This window comes from Dipodomys spectabilis, unplaced genomic scaffold (genome assembly GCF_019054845.1).
Source record: "Dipodomys spectabilis isolate Male_0828 unplaced genomic scaffold, ASM1905484v1 ptg000213l, whole genome shotgun sequence".
NCBI lineage: Eukaryota > Metazoa > Chordata > Mammalia > Rodentia > Heteromyidae > Dipodomys > Dipodomys spectabilis.
Window position 1 is genome coordinate 864,216 of NW_024870890.1, and position 27,153 is coordinate 891,368.

At 44.7% G+C, this 27,153-nt stretch overlaps 1 protein-coding gene across 1 annotated transcript in view; it reads left to right on the forward strand.

Moving 5' to 3' along the window:
- Nucleotides 1–27,153, forward strand: part of Prim2 (DNA primase subunit 2) — a 117,264-nt gene that overhangs the window by 2,165 nt on the left and 87,946 nt on the right. Inside the window, exons 3-5 of the mRNA XM_042696951.1 lie at nucleotides 881–984; nucleotides 4,091–4,170; nucleotides 6,195–6,315. Coding sequence (XP_042552885.1) covers nucleotides 881–984; nucleotides 4,091–4,170; nucleotides 6,195–6,315 — 305 coding nt within the window. The remainder of the gene's footprint in view (nucleotides 1–880; nucleotides 985–4,090; nucleotides 4,171–6,194; nucleotides 6,316–27,153) is intronic.

A 27,153-nucleotide genomic window follows, 5' to 3' on the forward strand; every position in this document is an offset into this window, starting at 1 on the left:
TCAAGGCAAGCACTCTACCACTTCAGCCACAGCGCCACTTCTGGCTTTTTCTGCTTATGTGGTGCTGAGGAATCGAACCCAGGGCCTCATGCATGCTAGACAAGTGCTCTACCACTGAGCCACCTTCCCAGCCCCAGGTCTTGAGTTTTTGCTTATGCTGATCTTCAGATGGTGACCTTCTGTCTGTGGCCTCCCATGTAGCTGGGATCACTGGTATGAACCACCATGCCCAGCTTATTGGTTGAGATAGGATCTTGCTATTCTTTTGCCTGGTCTCAAACTGATCCTCCCAATCTCTACTTCCCCAGTGGGTGAGATTACTGGGAATACCCATTGTACCAGGAAAAATTAGTTTTTGTTTTGTGTTTTCTGTGGAACTGAGGTTTGAACTCAGGCCCTTGTATGAAAGTATTGTACTTTGAGCCCACCCTCACTTCTGTGTTGTGACTATGATTATGGTTAAGATTTTTAATCAAGAGTCAGTGCTAAGTAATGAAAGCAGACTGCCTGCCAGGCAGCTTCACAGGAAGAGCACATTGGGTTTAAGCTTGTTTCCTATACTGATGGTTTAGTTCCCCCAGACCAGGGGCTCAGTGCAGCAGAGATTACATGCCATTCCTTCTGCCCTTGGCTGAGCATCGATGGTGTTATCTTCTGCTGTGGGACATGACTGTCTTCTGCACAAGGAAGGACACATTAACCTCTCGTGGACATGCACATTCAGGCAGTCTACTCTCAGGAAAGAAAACTTACACTATCATTTTCTGAAAACATTGGGGAATTGCTGTCCATGGATTTTTGTCCTGGATTTCGGTTTTTCTATTTGAATACTTCCTTTATATAATTATGTATAAGCTTTTTTTCTTTTGTTTTCTTTTAGTGCTAAAAGTGGTGGAAAATCTTGGGGTGAGCTACGTGAAAGGAACGGAGCAGTACCAGAATAAGTTGGAAAGTGAGATTCGTAAGCTCAAGTTTTCGTACCGAGTAAGTGAAAGAGAAACAAATACCTCCTTGGTTTGTGTGTGTGTTCTGTTAGTGTTGAGTTACGAAAAAGTATCCTGTTAGGTACAGGGCTTTGACTTAGATCCTCCTATTCTCAGCCACTAACTAACTACCTAGGATCATAGGTATGAGCCACTGGCACCCACTTTTTTTTTTAAGTCAAGGTCTTGCTATGTGAATCAGGCTGGCCTTGAGCTCAGCTCTTCTGCCTCAGCCTCTCAAGTGTTAGGATTATAGGCATGCACCAGTGTATCTGGCTTGGCATTGCATCTTGACAGATGTGATCATGTTTTAATTCTTGGAGAATGACTGAACAGCAGGTTGATCCGGCTATGTCTGATGAGTAGAAATAGGCCTGATAGAAATGATGGGAAAATGAATTAGAGCAGGAGATGGATGGAAGAGATGTTAAGAATATAGAATCAAAAATGGTTGTGACTTATTATTTGGGGAAAGTGGAGGGGAAGATATGAATGAACCCAGGCCTTGGTTAGGGCAGTGAGGTAGATGAGTGTGGTGCATAGGAGGGAAAACGAGTCTCAGTGTTGTTGTGGCCGTCACTTGGAGTGTCTGTGGAGACGTCTAGAGGAGACTAGATGAGTGTGGACTTGAAGCCCTCTGTAGTAGGGGTGTGCGTTGGAGGGGGGCATCCTAGGAGAATAACGTGAAGAGGAAAGGATGGGGAACAGGACATGGGGGTTACCAGATTGAAGGTGAAGAGCGATGGGAGGAGTGTGGGAAGGAGATAGAGAAGGAGCTTCTGGAGAATGAGGTGATAAACCTGGTTACTAGTGACAAAGAAGTCTAGGAGGGTGGAGTCTCCCTGACAGTGGTCTTACCAACAGTGTCAGTATGAACAGCAGCAGACCTTTGGATTACCCTCAGTATGCACTGGATTTTGTTCTAAGTGCATCCATATCTTACCTGGTGGGTTTTCCTTCATCCCTATTCACAGACGAGGAAACTTTTATTTACTGATGGTCAGGCTCAGGAGATGGGACATCAGGCATTTACTTCTGTGGTGCTATACCCAGCAGCCTCAGAAACCAAGGACAGGTCCAGTGAGATGGATGTTGCTGTGCCCACTGGATTTTGCAGCTGGTGACGGCTCTGATAGATGGGGGCCGGGACCAGAACAGTGGTCTTGGCTGGAGAAGGGAGGTGTTTACGGAATGTTTAGCAGTTCAGCTGAAATAACAGGAAAGATGGCGGAGTTTGGGTGTTTGGGAGAAAGGAGGTGCACAGCACATGCAAAGGGATGCATACATACACAGTTGGTGTTGCTGAAATTTGAAGGGAGAGGAAGGAATCTTGAAGACACTTGAAGGGGGACTTGGGCACTTCAGGTCCTTCAGAGGCAGGAACACGAGTTTTGGAGGAGCTTGGGGAGGGGTCGGCCTTATGTGCCAGGAAGGGAGATGTCGTGCCTGTGGAGATGGAAAGTAGCGCAGCACACCATGGGCGCCCCGGGGAGCTTGAGGAGCTGTATGCCTAGGGGTCCTTGTTGTCCTTTGGCAAAGGTCAAAACAGCCTTTCTGTGACGCAGAGGGGAAGCAGTAATTATATGTCACATGCCGTCTCTGCTGCTCTCTGCCTTTGGACCTGGAGTGTCCTCTGTAGGCCTTTGGCTTCAGGGCTTGGTATTTGGCTTAATGCTTCTGGAAGGTGGTAGGCCCAGGAATTGGGCTCTGGTGGGAAGTGTAGGTTATTGGGGCAGCCCTGGAGCATGGGGGGCCCTTGGTCCTGGAGCCTGGGGAGACCTTGGTCCTGGAGCCTGGGGGGACCTTGGTCCTGGAGCCTGGGGAGACCTTGGTCCTAGAGCATGCGGGGGCCTTGGTCCTGGAGCATGGGGGGGGCCTTGGTCCTGGAGCCTGGGGGGACCTTGGTCCTGGAGCCTGGGGGGACCTTGGTCCTGGAGCCTGGGGAGACCTTGGTCCTAGAGCATGCGGGGGCCTTGTTCCTGGAGCATGGGGGGGGCCTTGGTCCTGGAGCCTGGGGGGACCTTGGTCCTGGAGCCTGGGGGGACCTTGGTCCTGGAGCCTGGGGGACCTTGGTCCTGGAGCCTGGGGGGGGCAGCCCTGGAGCAGGGGGGACCTTGGTCTCTTCCCTCTTTCTTCCCTGTTCCACGAGGTGAGAATCTCTGCTTTGGCATGTGTTGCCCACCCCAAAGCAGTGGGGCCAAACCCTATGAGCCAGAAATGAGCCTTTGACAGTGCTGGGAATTGAACTCAGAGCCTTGTGCTCTCTGGGCAGATGCTGTGCCACTTGAGCCTCACCTGTAGCCTCCAGCCTTTCTTTTTTCAGGTTGATTATCCTGAATAGTTAGTTATAGTAAGAGAAAAGTAATGAACTTGTAACTGGACAAGTTCTTGACCTCTCAGAGCCTCGGTCTCCTCATTTTAAAGACATTTCAGTGCTTCTACCCTAGACCCCTGTTCAGGATTAAATGGCTTGATACATGAAGAAGGTTCAGCACAGTGCCTGGTACCAACTTAGTACCTAAAAGTTCAGATCTTGCCACTTCAGACTCAAGTATTCATGGGCATTGCCAAGGGTCTACTTAAAATTACAGGCTGTTGGAGGGGTGGGAGATGGGAAGGGATGAGAAGGGGAAACAAAGGAGGAGGCAACAATGCTTGATAAGAAATGCACTCATTACCTTGCCCATGTAATTGTAACCCCTCTGAACGGTATTTTCACAATTAAAAAAAATTACAGGCTGTAAATTTTATATCCCAAATTCCTGTCATTGTGCATGTAGTTAGTTATTTTACAGAAGATCTTGGCATTTTGGGAATAAGGTCATAGAGTTTAGCTATAGGTTAATTTAGAAGGATTGATGGTTAAAGTGTACAGGCTGGATAGGATTCCAGGAGGAACACGGTTGCGTCTGCTCTGAACCCAGGCGCCGTTGATTAAATGAGATCAGGTCAGGTCTGATTATAACGGAAGTAAAGTAGCAAGGCACGAATGAAACATATTTTTGTCACTTTTACTTTAGCTTTGGGTTATGCTGACTCGGTGTTTATATCTGCTCTTGTTCAAAGGCTATTCTAATCCTATTCTATTCATGTGCCTTTTTTTAAAGGAAAACTTGGAGGATGAATATGAACCACGGAGAAAGGATCACATTTCTCATTTTATTTTGCGCCTTGCATATTGCCAGTCGTGAGTATGCATTTATTTATATCCTCACAGTCAGGTTTGATGTCTTGGTTATAAATGGGTCTGTGGAAACTTGACACATTACACTGAGTGTGTTATGCTGAATTCAGAAAAACTCGAGGAGCCAGTCTTTTGTGGGTTGAATATTAAAGGGAACCTTTATGGAACAACCTGTTTTTATTTAAAAAATATTGAAAAATTTATTTAGAATTTACTTGATGAGCTGCTTTTTAGCTTTATAGGAGAGACTATGATTACAATTAGAAGGGTGAAGCTGGGCGCCAGTACTTCACACCTGTCATCCTAGCTACTCAGGAGGCTCAGATCTGAGGATCATGGTTTGAAGCCAGCCTGGGCAGGAAAGTCTGTGAAATGTCTACTCAGAAAAAGCCAGAAGTGGCATTGTGGCTTAAGTGGTAGAGTGCTAGCCTTTAACAAAAGGAGCTCAGAGACATGAGTCAAGACTCAGGTTAAGCACACAAACAAAAAAATTAGAAGGGTTTTTTTTTTTTTGGGGGGGGGGGGGGGTCTGGTCGTGGGGCCTGAACTCTGGGCCTGGGCGCTGTCCCTCAGCTCTTCAGCTCAAGGCTAGCGTTCTACCACTAGAGCCACAGCGCCACTTCCGGCTTTTTTCTTTTTGCTGATGTGGTGCTGGGGAATCGAAGCCAGGGCCTCATGCATGCAAGGCAAGCGCTCTACCACTGAGCCACCTTCCCAGCCCTAGAAGGGTTTTTATTAGGAAGGATTTTTAATATTTTTTCTAGAGAAAAATGTTTAAAAGGAAAAGGAATTGCACACATACTTGAATTTGATATATATCTTTAGAATTTGAGGTGTCTGTACTAGACTTTAGTTTCTTAAGTCAGTGGTGCCACCCAGAGTTGAGAACGAGTTAGTGGCTTTTTCAAAATTTTGTTTTTTTTCCTCTCCCTTATTATGGCCAAATAATATGGTTATTATGTTTGTTTTTAGTACTAGGCTTATCAGGTAAGGTTCTTGAATTTTTTACTCTCCCAAAATTATAACTGAGAGATTACTCATCAACTTTGGCCCTAGAGTTTTTTTGTTTTGTTTTATGGAAGAGCATATGTAATTTATATAGTAAATGGATTTCTTACAATGTGTAAAAGCTAACCTAAAAAAGCCAGGCACTCGTGGCTACGTCTGTAATCCTAGCTACTCAGGAGGCTGAGAGCCGAGGATCACATTCAAAGCCAGCCAGGCAGAAAAGTCCATGAGACTCTTATCTCCAGTTTGCCACCATAAAACCAGAAGTAGAGCTGTGACTCCAAGTGGTAGAGGGTTATCTTTGCGCAGAATATCTCTGGGACAGTCCCCAAGCCCTGAGTTCAAGCCCCAAGACAAAAAAACCAAAAACCAAACACCTAAGAAGTAAAATTATATTTTACATGCAGTACAGTGATTATTTAATAATATAACAATGTCACTAATTTACGTGTCTTAGAGGTAAATACACTGTCCCTCAGCTCTTCAGCTCAAGGCTAGCACTGTACCACTTGAACCACAGAGCCATTTCTGGCTTTTTCCCTATTTTGTACTGAGGAATCAAACCCAGGACCTCATGCATGCAAGACAAGCACTCTACCACTGAGCCACCTTCCCATGAGATTAATATATTATTATACTTGCAATATTGAAGCATATTGTGCACATTACATTTTGTGAAATTATAAGTTATAAAGCTTAATAACTTTGTAAGATTTACTGAGGTTAATTTATTTGGAGATAAAATTATCTTTAAAAAATTGGTTGTTTATTTGGCCTTGATGAAACCACCTCAGAGAATGGAATACCCCTTCTTTCCAATGTCAGTGCCTCAGACATTCAGTGAGCTTTTAAATTTTATACCCAACAGATTCCTAGAAAATGGTGTTTGAGGATGTGTCTTCTTTTAATTGCTGTCATTTGGCATCCTGATTGTCTTCCAGTATTGTCTCAGAGCAATTTCTTGATTTAATAACCATTGGATTTTATATCTGTGCTTAAAATCCTTGTCTCCATTTCAGTGAAGACCTTAGGCGATGGTTCATCCAACAAGAAATGGATCTCCTTCGATTCCGCTTTAGCATTCTACCCAAGGACAAAATTCAAAGCTTCCTCAAGGATAGCCACTTGCAGTTTGAGGCTGTAAGTATATTTTTGTGGATCTCCAGTTGTTTTCATGCTACTTTTTACTGATATTAAATGTAGAGTCCATTTTCTTTATATTTCTGAGCACCTGCCTGAAAAACTGAGTGGTTTTGCATCTGAGGGGACATGACAGCAGTGAAGTTGAGGGGGGGAGTGCTTTTAGTTTGGAAGTCATTTGTCGGTAAAACCCACTCCTGGCCTCTCAAAACTCACTTCCATATTGGATTCACGTGACAGGTTGTCTTCTGTATTTGCGGGTTCATCTGCAGATGCCACCTACTGTGGGTCAAAATGTTTGAAACAATACTTGTGTCTGTACTGCGCACATAGAAACTTTTTTCTTGTCTTTATTTCCTAAACAATATAGTAATAGAGCTGCTTATGTGGCACTGTGTATTTTACCGGAAATCTAGAAGTGAGTTAAAGGGTAAGTGCTGGGGGGAGGGGGGCGAGGGGGTTGCAGGTCATAGAGGGGCTGAGCTGCTCAATGTGATGTCTTGTGGGGAGGGGGGCGGATGTGGGAAGCCTTGCCAGTCTCACGAGCATGAGCGCTCATTCCCGGGACATTGCCTTCCTTTATTCCTAATCATAGCCACAGCTGCGGCCCTGAGGAATTAAACTGCAACATTAGTTTTAGTGGGGACAAACTGCATGCCAGTCACAGGACAAATTAAATCCTAGACGACACAGTTAAATTGGTGGATTTTCTAATCTGTACCTGTGTTTCTTCATGCTTGCTTAGTTACTATTATGCTGAGGATTGAATTCAGGGCACCTGTGCACCCTGGGTAAGCACTGTACCACTAAGCTAAAGCCCAGGCTCTTTATCTTCAAAAGTGGGATAATATTCTCGACCTCACACGATTGGAGGTTTAAGCAGCAGTGTGCGTGGCCTGCCTGGGCCTGTGCACATAGTACTCCGTGCACATGGCCTGCCTGGTGCCGTGGTAGCAGGTGACCTGAAGGAGAGCAGAAGCGGCAGAGCTTGCACCTGTCAGCTGGAAACAGGAATTTATGAGACATTAAATACACAGGGTTTTTTTTGGGGGGCGGGTCCAGTCATGGGCTTGAATTCTGGGCCTGGGCGCTGTCCCACAGCTCTTCAGCTCAAGGCTAGCACTCTACCACTTGAGCCACAGCACCACTTCCGGCTTTTTTCTTTTTGCTTATGTGGTGCTGAGGAATGGAACCCAGGGCCTCATGCATGCAAGGCAAGCCCTCTACCACTGAGCCATCTTCCCAGCCCCTAAATACGCAAGTTTTAACCAGTGTATTGCAAATGAGAATTGTGTTTTGTTGGTTCCCCCCCTCCCCCCAGCCCCCCCAGGGTATTTGTACTTAAGGTTAGTGCCCTACCACTTGAGCCACAGCGCCACATCTGGCTTTTAATTGGAGTTAATTGGAGATAAGATTCTCACGGACGTTCCTGCCTGGGCTGGATTTGAACCATGATCCTCAGATCTCAGCCTCCAGACAGGCATGAGCTACCAGCACCCGGCTATTTATTTTTTAGTTCAGTGATTCTGGGCGGGGGATTGGATAGAGAGGCATTCTTCTGAGGGGTACCTGGGGAAGCCAGTGGAGGTGGGAAGATTGCTGCTTCCTCCAAGTGGAAATGTGCCCCATGCTTTGGAAAGCGAAGTGTTGAATGTAAGCCGTGACCCAGTGTCTGTGATGGTGGAGATCTGTGGTACGCAGAGTGAGGAAGTACTGCCAGGGTCTTGGAGAAAATCACTCATTCCTGTGTAGACTTCAGTCACTTTCCCATCGGGCCTCTTGACTGTTTTTGTACTGTTCTCTCATGGCTCCTAACACTGGCAGTCAAGGTCCTTGAACTCAGGTGTTGATTAGATTTCCCCTGAGGTCCCCGTAACCTCTTCCTGTTTCATTTTAGGTTTTCTCAGCTCTTACTATTTCATTGATATAGACGAGCACATTTTCTTCACTGTAGTGTGACAGTTTGGCTTTCATTTGAAACCTGTTCTACCCGAACAGATATTTGCTGTGCTTTTAGAGCCAAATCAGAGCAAGAATGTAGGGAAGGGTATTAGCATTTGTCGCATGCAGTGCTTCCTGGCCTGTGATCTGCCTGGGTCGGCAGAAGGAGATGGCGGAGGGTGAGGAGCCTCAGGGCCATCTGGTTTTCGTGTCACAGAAGCTGTATTTTGGCCTAGGTCTTAGAGTACCTGGACTTAGGTGCTGTTTTCTGTAAAATAATCCTGCTGCACATTCGGAGCAAGTGACCTTACACAGGTTCCCAGGCTCCTTCCACTGGAAGATTTGGTGTCCCAGGCCTGGCGCCAGCCTCAGTCCAGCTCCTCTCCATTTACTTAGGTATTTTACAATGTCTTCTGAATGCTTCTTTTGAATGCCAGTGGGTCTTGTGGCAGGAACTTTTCACTTGAACAGTACAGAGTGCCAGGGACAGTAATGGTCTGGGGAGCGCTCTGCGTGTTACAAATGTCCAGTGCATTTCAGAATTAAAAGAACTTTAGGTTCAGAGAGTGAAGGCAATGACCTCATGCTTTGCTCACTAAAAACATTGTAAAACCTTGAATTGCTATTTCTTCTCACTTTACAATATTTTTTTTCTTATCCTAAACTTTCAACTTAAGATTTCTAGTCCCTTGTAATTTTAAATCTCAGACAATATTTCATGTAATTCTTGGTCGGTAATTTATTTTCAGTGATTAACATTTAATTATTATTTGTTACCGAAAATGTCAGTAATTAGTAAGAATCTTTGGACACTTTTCTCCAGTGAACATACATGTGTGGAATTTTTATAATGGTTTTGGTATTTACTTGTTTATCATTTTCTCTTAGATATTTGTAAATGAGAGAGTCCTTTTTTCCCTCCTACAATTTTGGTACTTGTTCTAGTTTTCAGTTAGCTGATTTTTTTGGGGGGGAGGTGTTACAGTATGGAGAGTATTCTGTGTGTTACAAATGTCAAGTCCATTTCAGAATTAAAAGAACTTTATGCTCAATTTCTTTATGTTCAAAGAAGTGAGTTTTTGGGAGTGTATTCATCATTGTGGGCTATGCAGCTGTAACAGAAATACACAAAAGGCTCAAGTCATAAACCTTTCTATTGAAAGAACAAATTGAAGTTTACTAAGCAGAATAATCCCTCAAAAGCAGCTCAGTGGAAAAAGCTCGTTTTACATATAACATATATCTATCTCCTAATTCTTAGCCCTGAGAAAAAGGGTAAGATTCATGTTTTTAGCCTCCCCTTGAAGATGTCAGTGCTCCCAGATTGAAGTTATAAACATTAGCAATGTTACTACTGTTATTTCTAAAAATCAAAAATAAGAGAACACCATGGTTGGAATGTGCTTACTACTCAGCCTTGGAAAATAAACAATTTACCTTTCCCATCAGATGATGGAGCTGGTTCTCTCCTTGACCTATCTAGTCAGGCTCCTAAACTTTCTTTTTTCACCAGGACCTACTTACTTAGTTTTAACAGCAATTCGGCTATCAGCTCAATATCTTAACAATTGTCAGGTTAGCCAAGAATTCCCTACCACTTCTTAATTTACCATGCTCCTCCACCTCCCATCCTTGGCTATAAAGGCTCACTTTTCCTAGTGCACTAAGAGTTGGATTCAACTCTCCTCTGTTATACAGCCTGTTTGAGTTGCTGCACCTGGAATGAAGTGCTCCCTACTGCTTTTGGCAGGTGTCCTGAGTAATTTTCTTGTTTAGCACCTTTGATCTGCTATTCAGTGAGCTTTTGCTATTGAGCTGTTTTTGAGTGTTAGGATGATTAGCAAACTTCGATTTGTTCTTTATCTAAGTAGAAACATTTATGACTTAGAGCCCTTTGTGTGTTTCTGTTACAGCAGAACAGTTTGACTTCTTTCCAAATGGTTCAAGTGAGGGCATTCACATAGGGCATCCTGTCTATACAGAGATCCTGTAAACCTAATGCTTTTGTGCTCACAGTGGTGTTTGTATCAAATAATTATCTTTACATTATTTTAGCTATATTTATTGGACAGGTATAATAAAATATTGGTAACTTTTATATTTGAAGAATAAGGAAAATGTTCTTTAAATTTTCATGTTAGTTGATATGTGACCATTTGTGTCTGTAGTGGTAAAAATCCATGGCAGATGGTCTTTGGTGGCAATATTTTAAAGTTAACAGAATATGTTATCAAGCTACAAAACTAGAGCCTGCTCTCTATAAGGTAGTTTAAATCTATAGATGTTGGGGCAAAATGTGAAACTTCAACCTAATTGCCCATGAAGTCTCAAATTAAATATACAAACACTTTCAAGCTAACTTTTGGAAGTCTTTTTTTTTTTTTTTTGGCCAGTCTTGGGCTTGAACTCAGGGCCTCTGCACTGTCCTTGAGATTCTTTTGCTCAAGGCTAGTACTCTACTACTTGAACCACAGTACCACTTTGGGCTTTTTCTGTTTATGTGGCACTGAGGAATCAAACCCAGGGCTTCATGCATGCTAGGCAAGCACTCTATCACTAAGCCACCTTCCCAGCCCCATCTGTGTTTTTTAGCTTTTCATACAGTTTTCAAATGTAGGGGTTGTTGTTGTTGTTATTTTTGTTTCTCAGTCATGGGACTTGAACTCTGTGCCTGGGTGCTGTCCCTCAGCTATTCAACTCAAGGCTACTCAACTCAAGGCTATTCAACAGTGCTACTTCCAGTTTTCTAGTGGTTTATTGGAGATAAGAGTCTCACAGATTTTCCTGCTCAGGCTGGCTTTGAATGGTGATGTGATCCTCAGATCTCAGCCTCCTGAGTAGCTAGGATTATAGGCGTGAGCCACTGGCACCCCGCTAAATGTAAACTTCTTTATATTTACATTGTTTGATTCCTATTCCTGACTTTGCCCTTGAAAAAAATGTGACTTTAAATTAGTGGAAATTCTCCTATGTGGAGCTATGTCCTAAGGCCTTATAATGTTACACTATCATATATGCCTATGTATACATTATGAAAAATAACCTTGCTGAAAAACATTTCTAGTTTTAAATTTTAAACATACTGTGAAGTGCTATTTATGTTTTCTAGTGGTCTCCTAAAAAAGATACAGAGCTTTCCTAGGAAAACAGGATTTTTTCATTCTATAGTCTAGTATTTCTTTCTTCCAAGTTCTCTGAAAACCCTCCACCCTCTTCCGTTGAGGCCCTGGGTTGCGGATTAGTTTGAGGCCTTACCCTTGATCTTTTGGATAAGGGTGTAGTGTGTCGTGGGCTCATGGAAGTGTGAAAAATCATAATGCTGTATTCTCAGTCACGGAGTGGCTACACCTGAGTCACCCGGGGAGCACTGTGAGCTGAGCCCTGTGAGCACATCCGTCCTCCTACCCCCACTTTCCTGAAGGCACACCCTTAAATTCCTTACCTGCTGCTGTGTTAGGTCTCCAGCTGTTGACAGCTGCTTCTGCTGCTTTGATATTTTCAGCTCTAGCCAAAGCATTCTGGGCCCATCCCAGTGTCCCAAGAGGCAGTGAGCAAGAGAGCCCTTCATCACCGCTACCGGAGCCTCAAAACCACACCTATTTCATATTGTCCTTCATAGTGGGCTCACCGATGAAGGCTGCTATATGAGTACCGGAAAACCCACAGTACTACTTTAAAACTTGCATCAGGTCCTCGTTTGCTAGAAAGGGTTATTAAGGCCTGGATCTGCTAAGTGATGAGGTGAAAGGAGAGAAATTAATCACTCATAGCTGACATTTGTAGGTGTTTATCAAGTGCCAAGCATTTTTCTACATGCTTTATGTGGATTATGTAATTTAATCCTCACAGCAGCAACTGAAGAACGTGGGGGTTAAGTAACCTCCATGCCAGCAAGACTTTAGATATTTTGAGAAGTATAAATTACAAAGTGTGTTACTAAATACATGAGCGGGTTTCTTCACAGCTTGACCTTCACTAGCAGTGAAATAGAGTGGAATCCATGCTGACATTTAAGGCGACGGTTCATCAAAATGGGTATATAAACACAGGTATGAGTTTAGAGATTTACATTAATGTAGGAAATTAAAGCATTCACTGTAATTTTACTAAGATGTTTTACTTTAACTGACAGTTCTTGGCAGAACTGGAAACTAAATATATTAAATATATTATAAGCCATTTCCCTAAACACGGTACGTGTGCTGTCTCCAGAGAAAACATTATGTGCCTGCCATTAGTGGTTGAAAAATTCATTATCAAGTTTTTTTTGCTTTTCTTCTTTGGTACCATTTACCCTTTTGAACATGAAAGATGTTTTTAAGTGTTATTTGAAACAGTCTATTTTTCCTCCTGGGGATTGAACCCAGGGCCTTGTGCATGCTAGGCAAGTGCTGTACTACTTAGATCCTACCCCTAAAGAGCAGCTGTCATATCTCTGTAACTGATGTCGTCTCTGGAGGTTTTCTTATGTCTTGTGTATCACATACTGTCACTTCCTGTAAGATCACGAATGCAGCAGATGAGGAAGGGCTAAAGGCAGCCTGACAGTACTTCCAGCTAGTCCTCTTCATGACAGTCCAAAGTGCCCCAGCATACCCCAGACCCCAGGGAAACAGGGCAGGCTGACTCCTCAGACAGGAGGGTCTGGGACAAGCCGCTGCTCACAGATCTTTCTGTTCTTCCCCTTGGAGATGATTGTGGAGCAGGCGGTGATGTGGAGCAAGCAGTGATGATGGAGCAGTGAGGGTGGAGCAGTGATGATGGAGCGGTGAGGGTGGGGCAGTGATGATGGAGCGGTGAGGGTGGGGCAGTGATGATGGAGCAGTGAGGGTGGAGCAGTGATGATGGAGCAGTGATGATGGAGCGGTGATGATGGAGCAGTGAGGGTGGAGCAGTGAGGGTGGAGCAGTGATGATGGAGCGGTGATGATGGAGCAGTGATGATGGAGCGGTGATGATGGAGCAGTGATGATGGAGCAGTGAGGGTGGAGCAGTGAGGGTGGAGCAGTGATGGTGGAGCAGTGATGATGGAGCAGTGATGATGGAGCAGTGAGGGTGGAGCAGTGAGGGTGGAGCAGTGATGGTGGAGCAGTGATGATGGAGCGGTGATGATGGAGCGGTGAGGGTGGAGCGGTGAGGGTGGAGCGGTGAGGGTGGAGCGGTGAGGGTGGGGCGGTGATGGTGGAGCGGTGATGGTGGAGCAGTGAGTGTGGAGCGGTGATGGTGGAGCGGTGAGGGTGGAGCGGTGATGGTGGAGCGGTGAGGGTGGAGCGGTGATGATGGAGCAGTGAGGGTGGGCCAGTGATGATGGAGCAGTGATGATGGAGCGGTGAGGGTGGGGCAGTGATGATGGAGCGGTGATGGTGGAGCGGTGAGGGTGGACCGGTGAGGGTGGAGCGGTGATGGTGGAGCGGTGATGATGGAGCGGTGAGGGTGGAGCAGTGAGGGTGGAGCGGTGATGATGGAGCAGTGAGGGTGGAGCGGTGATGATGGAGCGGTGAGGGTGGAGCGGTGATGGTGGAGCGGTGATGGTGAGGGTGGAGCGGTGATGATGGAGCGGTGATGGTGGAGCGGTGATGGTGGAGCGGTGATGATGGAGCGGTGATGATGGAGCGGTGAGGGTGGAGCGGTGATGGTGGAGCGGTGATGGTGGAGCGGTGATGGTGGAGCGGTGAGGGTGGAGCGGTGAGGGTGGAGCGGTGATGGTGGAGCGGTGATGGTGGAGCGGTGATGGTGGAGCGGTGAGGGTGGAGCGGTGAGGGTGGAGCGGTGAGGGTGGAGCGGTGAGGGTGGAGCGGTGATGATGGAGCGGTGAGGGTGGAGCGGTGAGGGTGGAGCGGTGAGGGTGGAGCGGTGAGGGTGGGGCGGTGAGGGTGGGGCGGTGATGGTGGGGCGGTGAGGGTGGGGCGGTGAGGGTGGAGCGGTGAGGGTGGGGCGGTGAGGGTGGGGCGGTGAGGGTGGGGCGGTGAGGGTGGGGCGGTGAGGGTGGAGCGGTGAGGGTGGAGCGGTGAGGGTGGAGCGGTGAGGGTGGAGCGGTGATGATGGAGCGGTGGTGGTGGAGCGGTGAGGGTGGAGCGGTGATGATGGAGCAGTGATGGTGCAGCGGTGAGGGTGGAGCGGTGAGGGTGGAGCGGTGATGATGGAGCAGTGATGATGGAGCAGTGATGATGGAGCGGTGAGGGTGGAGCGGTGATGATGGAGCGGTGATGGTAGAGCAGTGATGATGGAGCAGTGAGTGTGGAGCGGTGATGGTGGAGCAGTGATGATGGAGCGGTGATGGTGGAGCAGTGAGGGTGGAGCAGTGAGGGTGGAGCAGTGATGGTGGAGCAGTGATGATGGAGGCAGATGGTGATGGAGCAGTGATGGTGGAGGCAGATGGTGATGGAGCAGTGATGGTGGAGGCAGATGGTGATGGAGCAGTGATGGTGGAGGCAGGTGGTGATGGTAGAGCAGTGATGGTGCAGGCAGATGGTGATGGTGGAGGCAGATGGTGATGGTGGAGCAGTGCTCGTACAGCAGGCACTGATGGTGGAGGCAGATGGTGATGGTGGAGCAGTGAGTAAGGAGGTCAGATCCTGGGATTGAGCTTTTTTTTGTTTGTATCACTTTTGTGCAGGTTCCTCAAAATCCTCCATTTGTGATTCTGACCTGAAATTTCTAATGAACATAATTTCAAAATTGAATTTATTTATTTGCCTTTAATTGATGATGATGATGATAAGGAAGATGATGTAGAAGAGTTTCAAGCATTGTAAACCATTGCACAGACATTGCTTTAGGACCGTTTCATGTGTCTGTATGCCCTGAAGATGAGCCGCAGTGGGAGAGAGGTGGGCCAGTTAGGGTGATCTCTTTCTTGCTCCTCTGAGAAGTTCATGCACCTGGGGCTCTGTTTTGATGACTAGCTGGTTATTTCCTTTCTTTTTTCTAGCCGCAGGAGTTTGCTATGAGTGCAGTGTTTTCTTCCCTTTCCAGTCATGTGCCATTGGACCATGTTTTCCTTAGCATAGTATCTCTTAGATACTCTCTTTACCTTTCATGGGGCTCTCTTCAGTGTTATATTATTTGCTTACTTAAGACTATTTTGATATTGTCCCCTTTTTAATTTAAAGAAATACATTTATGTGATTTTCATGTTAATCTTGGTTGTGAGTTTGCACTTAAATTTTTTGTTGTTGTTGTTGGTTGTGGGGCTTAAAGTCAGGGCCTGGGTGCTGTCCTTGAGCTTTTTTTGCTCAAGGCAAGCGCTCTACCACTTTGAGCCACAGCTCTACCTCTGATTTTTGGGTGGTTAATTGGGGATGAGTCTTACAGGGACTTTCTGTTGGCTTCAAACTGCGATCCTCAGATCTCAGCCTCCTGAGTAGTTAGGATTATAGGCATGAGCCACCAGCACCAGCAGTGGTTTGCACTTTTGTGGCAATGAAGTTTGTCATTAAGTTATGGGAAATAGTAGAAGATGAGCCTAAGCAAGCCAGGAGAAGGGCAACGGGGGAGTGTGGCTTGAAGGTTCTTGATGAGTGATGTGTTTTAATTTACTGTGGTATAAATAGCTACAACAGTTGAGTGAGGATGTGGAAAGCTGAGACGCACGGTGGGAGGTAAAGTCTATGCCAGGCAGGTTCCAGGAAGTCATATTGGTGTCTGTGTTCACGAAAAGTAAACGAATGGCCAAATGAAAGACTAACTGAGGTCTTGAACTATAGTAATGGCTGTGGGAATTGAGGGAAATTGGCAGGCCGGTAGACTGTGGAAGTAGCCTACAGAAGAACAACAATGGCATGTAACTGAGGATGATTTCATACCATCTGGTACAGGGGATAGGGAAAAGGAGAGGGAGAGGAACTTACCGTTGAGGGAGATGACATAGGGAAAGGTGGGGAAGAGACAGAGAGAGAGGAACTTAGGGTTGAGAGAGAGGACATAGGGAAAGGCTGGGAGGTGTGACCACAGCAAATGCAGAAGTGACCTCAGAGCCTGGGGAACCTCTCACTGTCCGAGGGGGCCTTGACGGGCAGTTCAGGAAGTGACCTCAGCGGATTGAGGATGTGACCCCAAAGTCTGGGGTCCTTTGCTCACCCACAGTTAGGTGATTGACAAGCAACTACTGATAAGACTACTTGCTGTCCTTCAGGAAGAGGAAGGGGTAAGGGAAGAGGCTGTTCTCCACCACAGACCTAACAGATACATGCCACGGACCGGCTCTGTCGGGACGACGGAGGACACCTAGTGGAGGAACTGGAACAGGTGGGGAGATGGCAAACAGACACTCACACACAAGAGGAGTGGATGCTGAGTGCGATTTATCGCAGAGGATGACAAGCTTTTATAGCAAGAATCTCCATGAGGAAGGGCAAAAGGTTACATAATCTTGCTGCAGGGCTTCGTTCTTGGGTGGTCACCAGCTGGTCGCCTGATCTTGTTTTTTGGATGACGAGCTATGACGATTTTGGCTTTACCTCTATTTTTAAGAAATACAATGGGTTTCGATGTTTATCACCAATTAACCATTAACCAGAGCATATGGGCAAGGTGCTGGACAGAAAGGCATGAACTCTAGTACTTCATAGTTACTTTTGTTTAGTTTTGTACTTTATACGTTTTAAATCTTTTCTAAGCAATTGTGCTTTTTTTGCCATTCTTTAGAGAGTCCCCAATTTGTGGCCAAAAATCATGATATTCAGTATACTTAGTTAAATCTGGCCATATATCAAATTTAAGCTCATAGTGTCTTTTCTGTAACCCTTTCACATAATCGTTTACTCTTCTCCATAGAGGCCTTAACTGTCTCATAAGATATTTCTTGTTCCTTCTTTAATAGTGAGCACCAAGGAGGCCTAGATCTAGCAAGTCTCTCAGTAAATGAAAGAGAGTAATAGGAAGTTCTTTCTCCTAAATAGTTTACCCAATGGTTGCCATCCTTATCATACACACCTGTAACAGGCTATGGATCTGGGGGAAGTCTTTGGGGTCCTCTAGATAATGGAGGATCCCACCATTTTCCTCTGATAAGCCATTGCCACCTTCCATCTACCAACCTTTTAGGAATCTTATTTAGCTTTTGGTCTAAATATCCTTCTACATCTTTTTTATCTACAGGATATCTATATGAATCTATTGTATATGCTTTAGGATTAAAGGAAAGTCTCCAATAGCCATACACTCTTTCAGCTCTAGTCGTGCCTACAGCTTCTTGTAAATCTCTTACAAACAATTCCTTCTGCTGAAGTGACGTCATGAAAGCCCCAATACTTTTATATTTACTTATGATTTGTCTACTAGCCTCCATAAGAGGGGCTTTCAGGGTAGCACTTAACTCTGGTGAGTTAGTCATATTCTCAAGACACTCATCAGATGTTGGAGTCGTCAACACTTTTAAGAGAGAGCCTTGAATAAGGGAACGTTGAGCATGAGTAAGTACAATGAGCAGCAGGAACAGTAAAAGATTAATAGGCGCTCCTATACAGCGAAGAAAAGAAAAACAGCAACACATCTTTCCCAGGGGCTTGCCAGCCTTTTCCAGGAGGTAGGCCTCTTTGAAGCCCCATTCTCAGATCTGAAAGCAGGTTTCCCATGCTAAGCAGACTCCACCGGAGTAGGCGTCGCAGATATAGACCCTGGGTAAATTACCTAGCCTTTCAGTTCTTCATTTTCTTTGACCATAAAATGGGACAATCTTGGTGTCTCTCTGTTGTGAGATTGAACAGATGATCTGTGTAGGCTGCACAGAATTCTGAAGACTAGCAGGGCCTACTTACTTAACTTTTGCTAAATTCTTACTAAGTTAGAAAGAACTTTCTTTTTTTTTTTTGGTCCATCGTGGGGCTTGAACTCTGGGCCTGGGGGCTGTTCCTGCACTCTTCAACTCAAGGTGAGTGCTCTACCGCTTGAGCCACAGCACCACATCCGGTTTTCTAGTGGTTTATTGGAAATAAGAGTCTCATCGACTTTCCTGCCCTGGCTGGCTTTGAACTGTGATCCTCAGATCTCAGCCTCCTCCTAAGTAGCTAGGATTGATTACAGGCATGAGCCACTGGCGCCCAGCTTAAGAACTTTCTTACGTAAAGGAAAGCTGAATGGCTCTAATATTTCTGAGTCTGGAAGTTCTTGAAAATGTTTAAGACTAAGCAAGTAGTCTTGTTAGAGTGATTTTTTTTATTTTTATTTCTTTTTTTAATTTTAATTTTAATTTTTATTGTGAAATTACTGTACAGAGGGGTTACAATTACATGGGCAAGATAATGAGTACATTTTTTTTTTTGGTTGGCCGTGGGGCTTGAACTCTGGGCCTGGGCGCTGTCCCTCAGCTCTTCAGCTCAAGGCGAGCGCTCTACCACTTGAGCTACAGTGCCACTTCTGGTTTTCTGGTGGTTTATTGGAGATAGGAGTCTCATGGTCTCTCCTGCCCAGGCTGGCTTTGAACCGCGATCCTCAGATCTCAGCCTCCTGAGTAGCTAGGATTACAGGTGTGAACCACCAGCGCCCGGCAGTGAGTACATTTCTTATCAAGCATTGTAGCCTCCTCCTTTGTTTACCCTTCCCATCCCTTCCCATCCTCCCCCCGCCTCCCCCCTTGTTTTTATTTCTTACATTAGAATTTGGGGTTTTGAATATCTGGTCTGTTTCAGTCTTGGTGGCAATTTTTTGGATAACTATATAATTAATTTTAGTTATTTTTATATACAACCAACACTTGACATTTAATATCTCTTGACTAATACTTTGGTATGATAGTTTCACTATTTTTCCCCTCTGCTGAAGACCTTTTGGGTCCTAGAGTAGACCATGGGGTAAATGAGAGGCTGTGAGATTAAACTAGAATCTTGTTTTTGACAGACTTGTTCCAGGGCGGCTAAGCCCGCTTGTGTTTGCATCTGTTTCTCTCCTGTGGCAGGATTATGCTCTGCAAGTGTCATCAGGGGGAGCCAAAGCACTGCTTTTGTTCTCGGTGGAGAAGGAACAGCAGAGGCATGCTCTCCGTTTCCCAGCTGTGTGCTGTTTCCTTCTGCTTAGAAGGGGAATAAGATGAAGTGTGTATGCACACACTTGAGGAAGTGGAGTTGGAGCTGGTTGGTTGATTGGTGGACATGCTAGGTAGCCTTGCTTTCTCTATACTGTTGTTCATGGTGTAACAAGACCTGTAGAGAAACAGAAGAGAATTTGGACTTAGATAAGATGGTCTTCCTTTACCTCTCTTGGTTTGGGTTTAGTTTGTTGTATATTTTGTTATTTTCTTATCCCTTCTCAGCAGATAGCCATTTTTTGTTGTTGTTTTCCTTTTCACTATTCCTCTTGTAACATACACGCAGATGGGGTAGATTTTTAGGAGGCTAAAGATATGATTTATTGCATTGTTTAGTAGGTTGCTACCTGCAGCCATGAGAAAAATTTATTTTTGAATATTCTACATCTTTATTTTTTCTGGGAGGAGCTTATGTTCTATAATAGGGGGTTGTCTCCAAAATAATACGTTTATTAGAAACTGAGGTTCAACATGTATTAGAAGTGGTGATGCCTCCTCCACTGTCCCTTAAGCTTTTCTGTCTATTATGTGGCTTCGTCTATCCAACCAAGCGTTGCTTATATGTGTTTTGTCAGTGAGCCGGGATGTTCTGACTGGGCTGAGGAGGGACTGAGTGAGAAGTGGTAATTTCTCTAGAGAAGGGAGTCCATTAGCTTGACGTGATAGGATGGCTGCCTTGCTCCTTCCTTGGTCCTTGCTTCCTCTCTTTGTCTAAGGAAGAAGATTGGCAGGTTCCTTACCGTGCAGATGGGTGCAGCCCTTGCTGCCCTAGTGGCAAGAGAAGAAAGAGGCTTCTCCCTTCCTCCTTGTTTCCTTTTCTTTAAAAATGCTGTTTGGGGCTGGGAAAGTGGCTCAGCGGTAGAGCGCTTGCCTCACATGCATGAGGTCCTGGGTTCGATTCCTCAGCACCACAGAAGCAGAAAAACTGGAAGTGGCGCTGTGGCTCAAGTGGTAGAGCACTAGCCTTGAGCTGAAGAGCTGAGGACAGCACCCAGGCCCAGAGGTTAGCCCCATCACCGACCCCCCTCCCCCAGAAAAAAATGCTCTTTGATTTTAATACAGGTGAACTTGGCCTCTGAGGAGTAGGTAGAATCAAAAATAAAATATTTTCTTCTCTTCTGAGTTTTGCATTTAATTGCCCCAAATGACAGAATTAGCTTAGATGTGAAATGGTAGGTTTCAGGAAATGAAGATGAAATTAGTGTGTACTTCTTTATTTTTACTGTATATGTGGTAAAATTAGATAATTAAGGCATTAAAAAAATCTGATATATTCACCTGTTCACCTTAAGCCTAAGAAGTATAATTTGCCTGAATTATGTAAAATGCTAATTAAAGGGTTTAATTTACTAATCTCATTTTGATTAGAGGCAGATGCTGATTATCTACACAAGTCTAAATGGGCCTTTCCGAGATGGCGTTCATTATTTAAAACCAATTTTTCAAACTTAATTAAGACGTAAGCTTAAGGACTAACGAACAACAGTAGTTGTCCATGTAGGGCAGGGTACCACGGACTTGATGGATACAGTGTCATTTTAAATTTCAGTAGACTCAGAGTTTCAAGATTTGATTGAGTCCAGTAGAATCTCTAGTCACACCTTTGATGGTACTATGGGGCTTTGGTTTTTTTTTTTCCTATTTTTTCTTTTTTTTTTCTCTTTCTGCTATGAGTCAAGATAGCACAAGGAACTGAGACAGCCTTACTCAATCATGCTCAAACATGTGTAGAAGCGGACAGAACATATCAGACAACTATGCCATCATTCCCTCACAGATGACCAAACCTTACTTTTACAAAGTTATGATGTGCCAGGAAATAATATAGGTATTAGGTTGGTGTCAGTGCAGGCAAGATGAGAGTATCTTAGTTTAGTAACTGAGCAGGAAGTTGGATTCATGCACCCATCCTTTGTATTCACCATGAGGTTGAACACTAGCACTACCATTTGGCAGTTGTTTTTCTCTCTGATTTTTTCATTTGCAAAACAGAGAATAATGGTACTAGCTCATGTGGCTGAAGGCCTGAAGAAGTTAATACATATTATTCGGTATTTAGAAGAGTTTAAGGCCTGTAGCAAGCAGACAGTAGTGTTAACGGTTGCAGTGATTAGTTACCATTCCGGGTTCTGCGTGAACTTCGGTGTGTGTATGTGGAGAGCAGTGGGTGTAATCCAGTGCTCACTCGAGCCACTTTATGTTTGCTACATATGTGCGAATGGTTCAGAATTTCAATGCATATGGTAATACAATGAATGCTAGTGGTGTGCTAAAATGAATGAGCAGTGACTGTAGTGTACACCTTGTGTTTGCCTGTGTGGCATGAAGGGTTAGGAGTACATGGTCCAATGCTAGATTAACAGCTGGACAATCGACTGAAACTCTGATGATGATTACATTCGAGTCATTTCAGTTCAGTTCCTTTCCAATTGCTAATACGCTGAGAGAACTTCCTGTGGAATAAAATAGGACAGTGCTGCACTTTTGATTCTCATCCTGGCTAGGACAGACAGTAGTTGGTTCCGTGACTGTCTCAATCTCTCCCGTACTTTCATGATGGCATGTGGCATGGATGCCATGATTTCCTGCCAGCCTACTGTTGACTCTGAAGCAGGAGTGCAGATACATTCTCTTCAAATGTACACAATACCTGTATTTATAATGTGCATAGAACCCGCTCCAACCGTTTACCAATTTCTAATGTTAATGTTCCAAGTCTTCAGTAAGTCCCATCCTGCTCTCGCCCTTGCTTGCCTCACTAACCCCCTCTCCTGACCATCTCTTTCCATCAACTGTATGCGTGTAAGTCACAATGAACTGCTTTCAGTTTTGTGGGGTTTTTTTTGTCAGTGTGGGGCTTGAACTCTGGGCTTGGGCGCTGTCCCTGCACTCTTCAGCTCAAGGTGATCGCTCTACTGCTTGAGCCACAGCGCCACTTCCTGTTTTTCTAGAGGTTTATTGGAGATAAGAGTCTCAATGGACTTTCCTGCCTGGGCTGGCTTTGAACCGCGATCCTCAGATCTCAACCTCATAAGTGGCTAGGATTGCAGCATGAGCTACTAGCACCTGGCTTGCTTTAGTTTTTGAAAATAGGTTTGTTCTCTTGATTTTAAAGATTCTTCCATCTATTTCACTTAATTCTGACTCACAATCATGTCTCGATTTCCATGTGTTTTCTGCTTTCCCCAAGTCAAGTTCTCCGTCCATCTTCTGTCAGCTCTATTTGACACTCATCACCAGCCTGCCTGGTGGTGAGCTCTGAGTCCCTTTCCTGAGAGCGCTAGGCCCTGTATGTCTGTTCACTGTCCGTCGCGATGTCTAGTCCATAGGAGCTACTTAATACATGTTAGTTGAATGAGAGAGTGAAAAATGAATGAGCCAGTTACAAGATACAGTACTGCTGGGTCCTTAAATACTGTTGGGTCTTTTGAATGTTTATTGAAAGGTTTAAATCCTTAGTAGTTCATTCTTCTTGTCCTCGTGTGCTAATTAATAGCTGTGTGAAATAGTGGATCAGGTAATAGTGTGCGATTAGCAAATGAGATCCTAAAAGCTAAATTCTTCAGTTTCCTTTGTGCTAATTTTATGGAAGTCAAATTGATCTTGTTGCCCTAAGACTTGCTAGGCAGACTTGGTGTGTAGAGTGAGAATCTTAATTTGGTAGATGCTGGAGAAGGGTAAGGAACAGATACCATAGCAGATCGGTGAGAGATCAAAGTTCACATGTGCTGTATGTCAAGTCCAGAAAGTTCCAGGTCCATGTGTGCCATATCTCACATACACAGAGTTCCAGGTCTGACTATGCTGCCTCTCACGTCCAGAGAGTTCCAGGTTCCTGCATGCTGTGATCTCTCGTCCAGAGAGTTCCAGGTCCACGTGTGCTGTATCTTATGTCCAGAGAGTTCCGGGTTTGCCTCTCCCGTATCTCAAGTCCAGAAGCCCTCTGAAATAGCTGATTCTAACTTCAGAGCATGAGCAACGTTTCTGTTTCACATCCAGCCCACCTGCAGACTAGATTGTCTGGAATTTGCAAAGTAGGTTGTCCAATTTTAGCTCATCTGGAAGCTTTATATGACTAACAGTTTCTGTGATTAAAGTAAATATAGATATCATTGCTGTTAAGAATGAAAAGCAGAGAAATGTTTTCTTCAGTGCTAGGGTTTGAACTCAGGACTTCCTGTTTGCTAGGCAGGTGATTGGAAAGAATTTCTGTTCCTAAAGAAGGAATATGATAATAGTTTATATTCTGAATTAGTAGTGTGGTGAAACTTAGCCTAGCAACCAAGTATTGTGCAGATAACAAGAGTGCTTAGGCTGAGGAATACTTTGCTTCCAAGAGGTCATTATAGCTGGTGTGGTAGAGGGAGGTGTTTATGAATTGGGCTGGCAGGATATCTCAGTGGCTAGAGCATGTGTGTGGCTCCAGTTTCGGCTCTTACGTAACAAACAAAACAAAGCAACAACAACACAAGATCCTCGTTCATGTTGTGGTTAAATGTACATACTTAATACTTACTCTCTTAACAAGTTTTCAGCCTCACCTCGCTCTAGTGGGTACTCCATAGGAGTATGCCATGTCACCTCCGATTTTAACCTTCTTTTGTTGTTAAACTAGCACACCTTAGTTGTACAGAAGGGTTTTGCACTGTGACATTTCCACATAGGTGTACAGTGTACCCCATCAGCCTTACTTCCTCTGTTTCCCTCCTTGTCTCTCTCTCCTCTTTGTAAAATAATTTCCACTGGTTTCTTTGTCCTATTTCCGTACGTGTATGTAAGAGAGGGTCATAATAATGCTCTTGATTACAAAACTGTCGTCAGCACTTATGCTCCTGTGTTGAATTGTAGAAGGAGGGTTGTCAATTGGTGGGCAGAGAAAAGTGGCCCCTGGGCAGGGCAGATAATGCTGTTACTTACTTACCAGTGTTTAGTGTTACTATGCCTGAAGACCCAAAGGGATAACACTGTCTCTTCTGAGGGCACCACAGCTGCTTCATCATGTGTTACTTCCCTCTCTTCCTCCCTCTCCTCCCCCCCCCCCCTTTTTTTTTGGGTCCGGTCGTGGGGCCTGAACTCTGGGCCTGGGCGCTGTCCCTCAGCTCTTCAGCTCAAGGCTAGCGCTCTACCACTTGAGCCACAGCACTACTTCCGGCTTTCTTCTTTTTGCTTATGTGGTGCTGAGGAATTGAACCCAGGGCCTCAGGCATGCAAGGCAAGCGCTCTACCACTGAGCCACCTTCCCAGCCCCCCCCCTTTTTTTTTGCTAGTACTGAGGTTTGAACTCAGGACCTTCTCTTGTTTGGTTGCTCTCTAACCTTATTGCTTACCTTGTGCTCTACCACAGCAAAAGGTTTCTCTAGTAAAAACCTTTTATGTGTACACTATTGAGGTTTAAACTTAGGGCCTTATGCTTGTAAGCAGATATTCTCCACTGAGCCACACCTCCAGTTGCATTTACATTTTATGTGCACATGAAGTACCGAAGCATTCTGGGACTGTAGGTAGGGACAGGGCTGATTTGGAACAGAGAAAGCGTTGTAGGAATGTGGGGAGGAATAGCGCTGTAATTTGAAGAGCTCTGAGCTTTGTACTTCCAAACCCACCCAGCAACATGGAGAAGGCAGCTAAAGAGCGCCAGAGGGCAGAAGCTGTGGAGAGGTGAGAGTGAGACTGGAAGGCCAGAGACTAAGAAAAGTCTTAAGGTGAAAGCTGGTAAGCCCTGGTCTCCGACACATTCTCCAGCACCGCCAAAGGCTAAGAGCTGGGCTTTGGAACTGTCTCACTAGCTGCTGTCTGGGCTGCTGGCATTTCTAGCTTCTTGAAATGGGCCTCTGACTTGCACCTAGAGCTGTAAGTCTCTGCTTTGAAAGCTTGGAGGGATAAGCCTTTGTTTCTCAGGGCAACAGCCAGAAGCTGCTGGCTTTGAGAGCCCAGATCTTGCTTCAACCAGTACCTGGATCTGTGTATCTATCTCTTTTCCAGCCTGGAGCTGTACGTCTCAGCCTTTTAGGGTTTGGAGAGTTAGGCCTCTGGCTGGCCTAAGCTCAGGGCTGCCAGCAGTAAGGGACCTAGTCCTTGTGTGTTCACAGTGGATGTCTGAGTACAGCAGAAGTACCATGGCCAGCTCTTCCTGGCTGTGGGTAGTGCTCTCTGAAGTCGCTGGGTTTCAGTGATCAAGATGCTGCATAGTTTAAAAACTTCAAACCAAGTAAAGTTGAACGTTTCTACTGGGCTGCATTTTAAAAGTGAGGAAAGAAAATTACTTTTTCTTGTTTATTTGGAAGACATTTGCCAGTTGGAGCCTCAAAGAAGATTGAGTTTGGTCGACCTTTAATTGTGCACCAAAAGGTTACTGCAGAAGATAACATACGGGAAATGTCATAAAGAAGAAAATTGGAAGCTCAGTTGCAGAAAACTGTGGAGAAGCTGGCATTCTCCCAATTAACTGAGTGCTTGAAATAAATAGTTTGGTTTTAAAGAAACAGTTGTAGGTTTCAGGGTCTGGATGATGGTAGTTCATAGGGAAGCGGGTTGGGGTGGGGAATAAACCTCATGTGACTTGTAGAAAATACTTACCTATTCGTGTTCTTACATTATTTACTGATTAAAAGGTTCAGAAAGGCAGGAGTAGAGGATTTATTAACCTAGTATTTTATATTAAGACATTGAAAGAAAATGGGTAAAGATGAATTATGTTCCTAGGAGTCAGCCTTGAGCTATTGATTGTCACAGTGGTTCCAAAATATTTCTGCACCTAGGGACAGCACGTTGTGTGTGTGTGTAGGGGTGCTCTCACGTGGTTAGAGGTCACTGCCCACGAATGATCTTGTCTGCCTGAAGAACCACGACAGGGTGCATAACTAACTCATCAGCAACATAAAAGTGGTTATGAGAGTAAAGGAGATCGCCGGGAGTGCCAATGCTCATCTTTCCAAGCATTCAGCTGTTCAAGAGTTGGGTGCATTTTTAGGTTTTATTACTTTGCCTTTTTTTTTCTTTTGGTCTGGATGAAAAAGCTTTTTACTCAAATGATAACCACGAGGAGTTTGGAGATTTCGTTCTTTATCAGACACAATGTTTGCTGGATGTAGGCTTCTATGTGGACACGTGTTTTCTTTTAACATATTAAGTCAAACCATTCTACTATCTTTGGCTTTCACTTTTCCCACTGAGAAGTCAGTGTTAGTCCTAACCGCAACGGCCGTAATGTAACATAGCCACCCTGCTCTGAGCTCCTTTTAAGATGCTGTTTGATTCCGTTTTACTGAGGAGTGGGGATTTAAAAAAAAAATTTATCCTTCTTGAGTTTCACAGACTTATTCAATTTAAAGATGACTATCATTTATTAATTCTGGAAAGCTCTGTTGTTTTTTCTTTTTCTCCTTTTCTTTTTTTCTTTTTTTTTTTGGCCAGTTCTGGTGCTTGAACTCAGGACCTGCGCTCTGTCCCTAAGCCTTTCTGTGCTCAAGGCTAGCGCTCTACCACTTGAGCCATAGCACCACATTTTCAGAGTAATTTATTGGAGATAAGAGTCTCATGCACTTTCCTGCCCAGGCAGGCATTGAACTGCAATCCTTAGATCTCGGTCTCTTGAGTAGCTAGGATTACAGGCGTGAACCATTGGTACCAGCTTAATCTCAGTTTTTATTGTTTAAAATTTCCATTCTTTTTCTCTCTGGGACTGCAGTCAAATGTATACCAGATCTTCTTAGCCCGTTTTCAGAGCTCTCTGAGCTATGCATTTCATTTAAGTACATAATGTGTAGTGACACTTGGAGTTTATATTGTTGGCCAGAATGTGTTAGGCAAAGCATGTGAAGAGCACAGTTCAGGTCAGGGTAGGCCATGTGTTGGGGACAATGTGAGCCTCAGTGA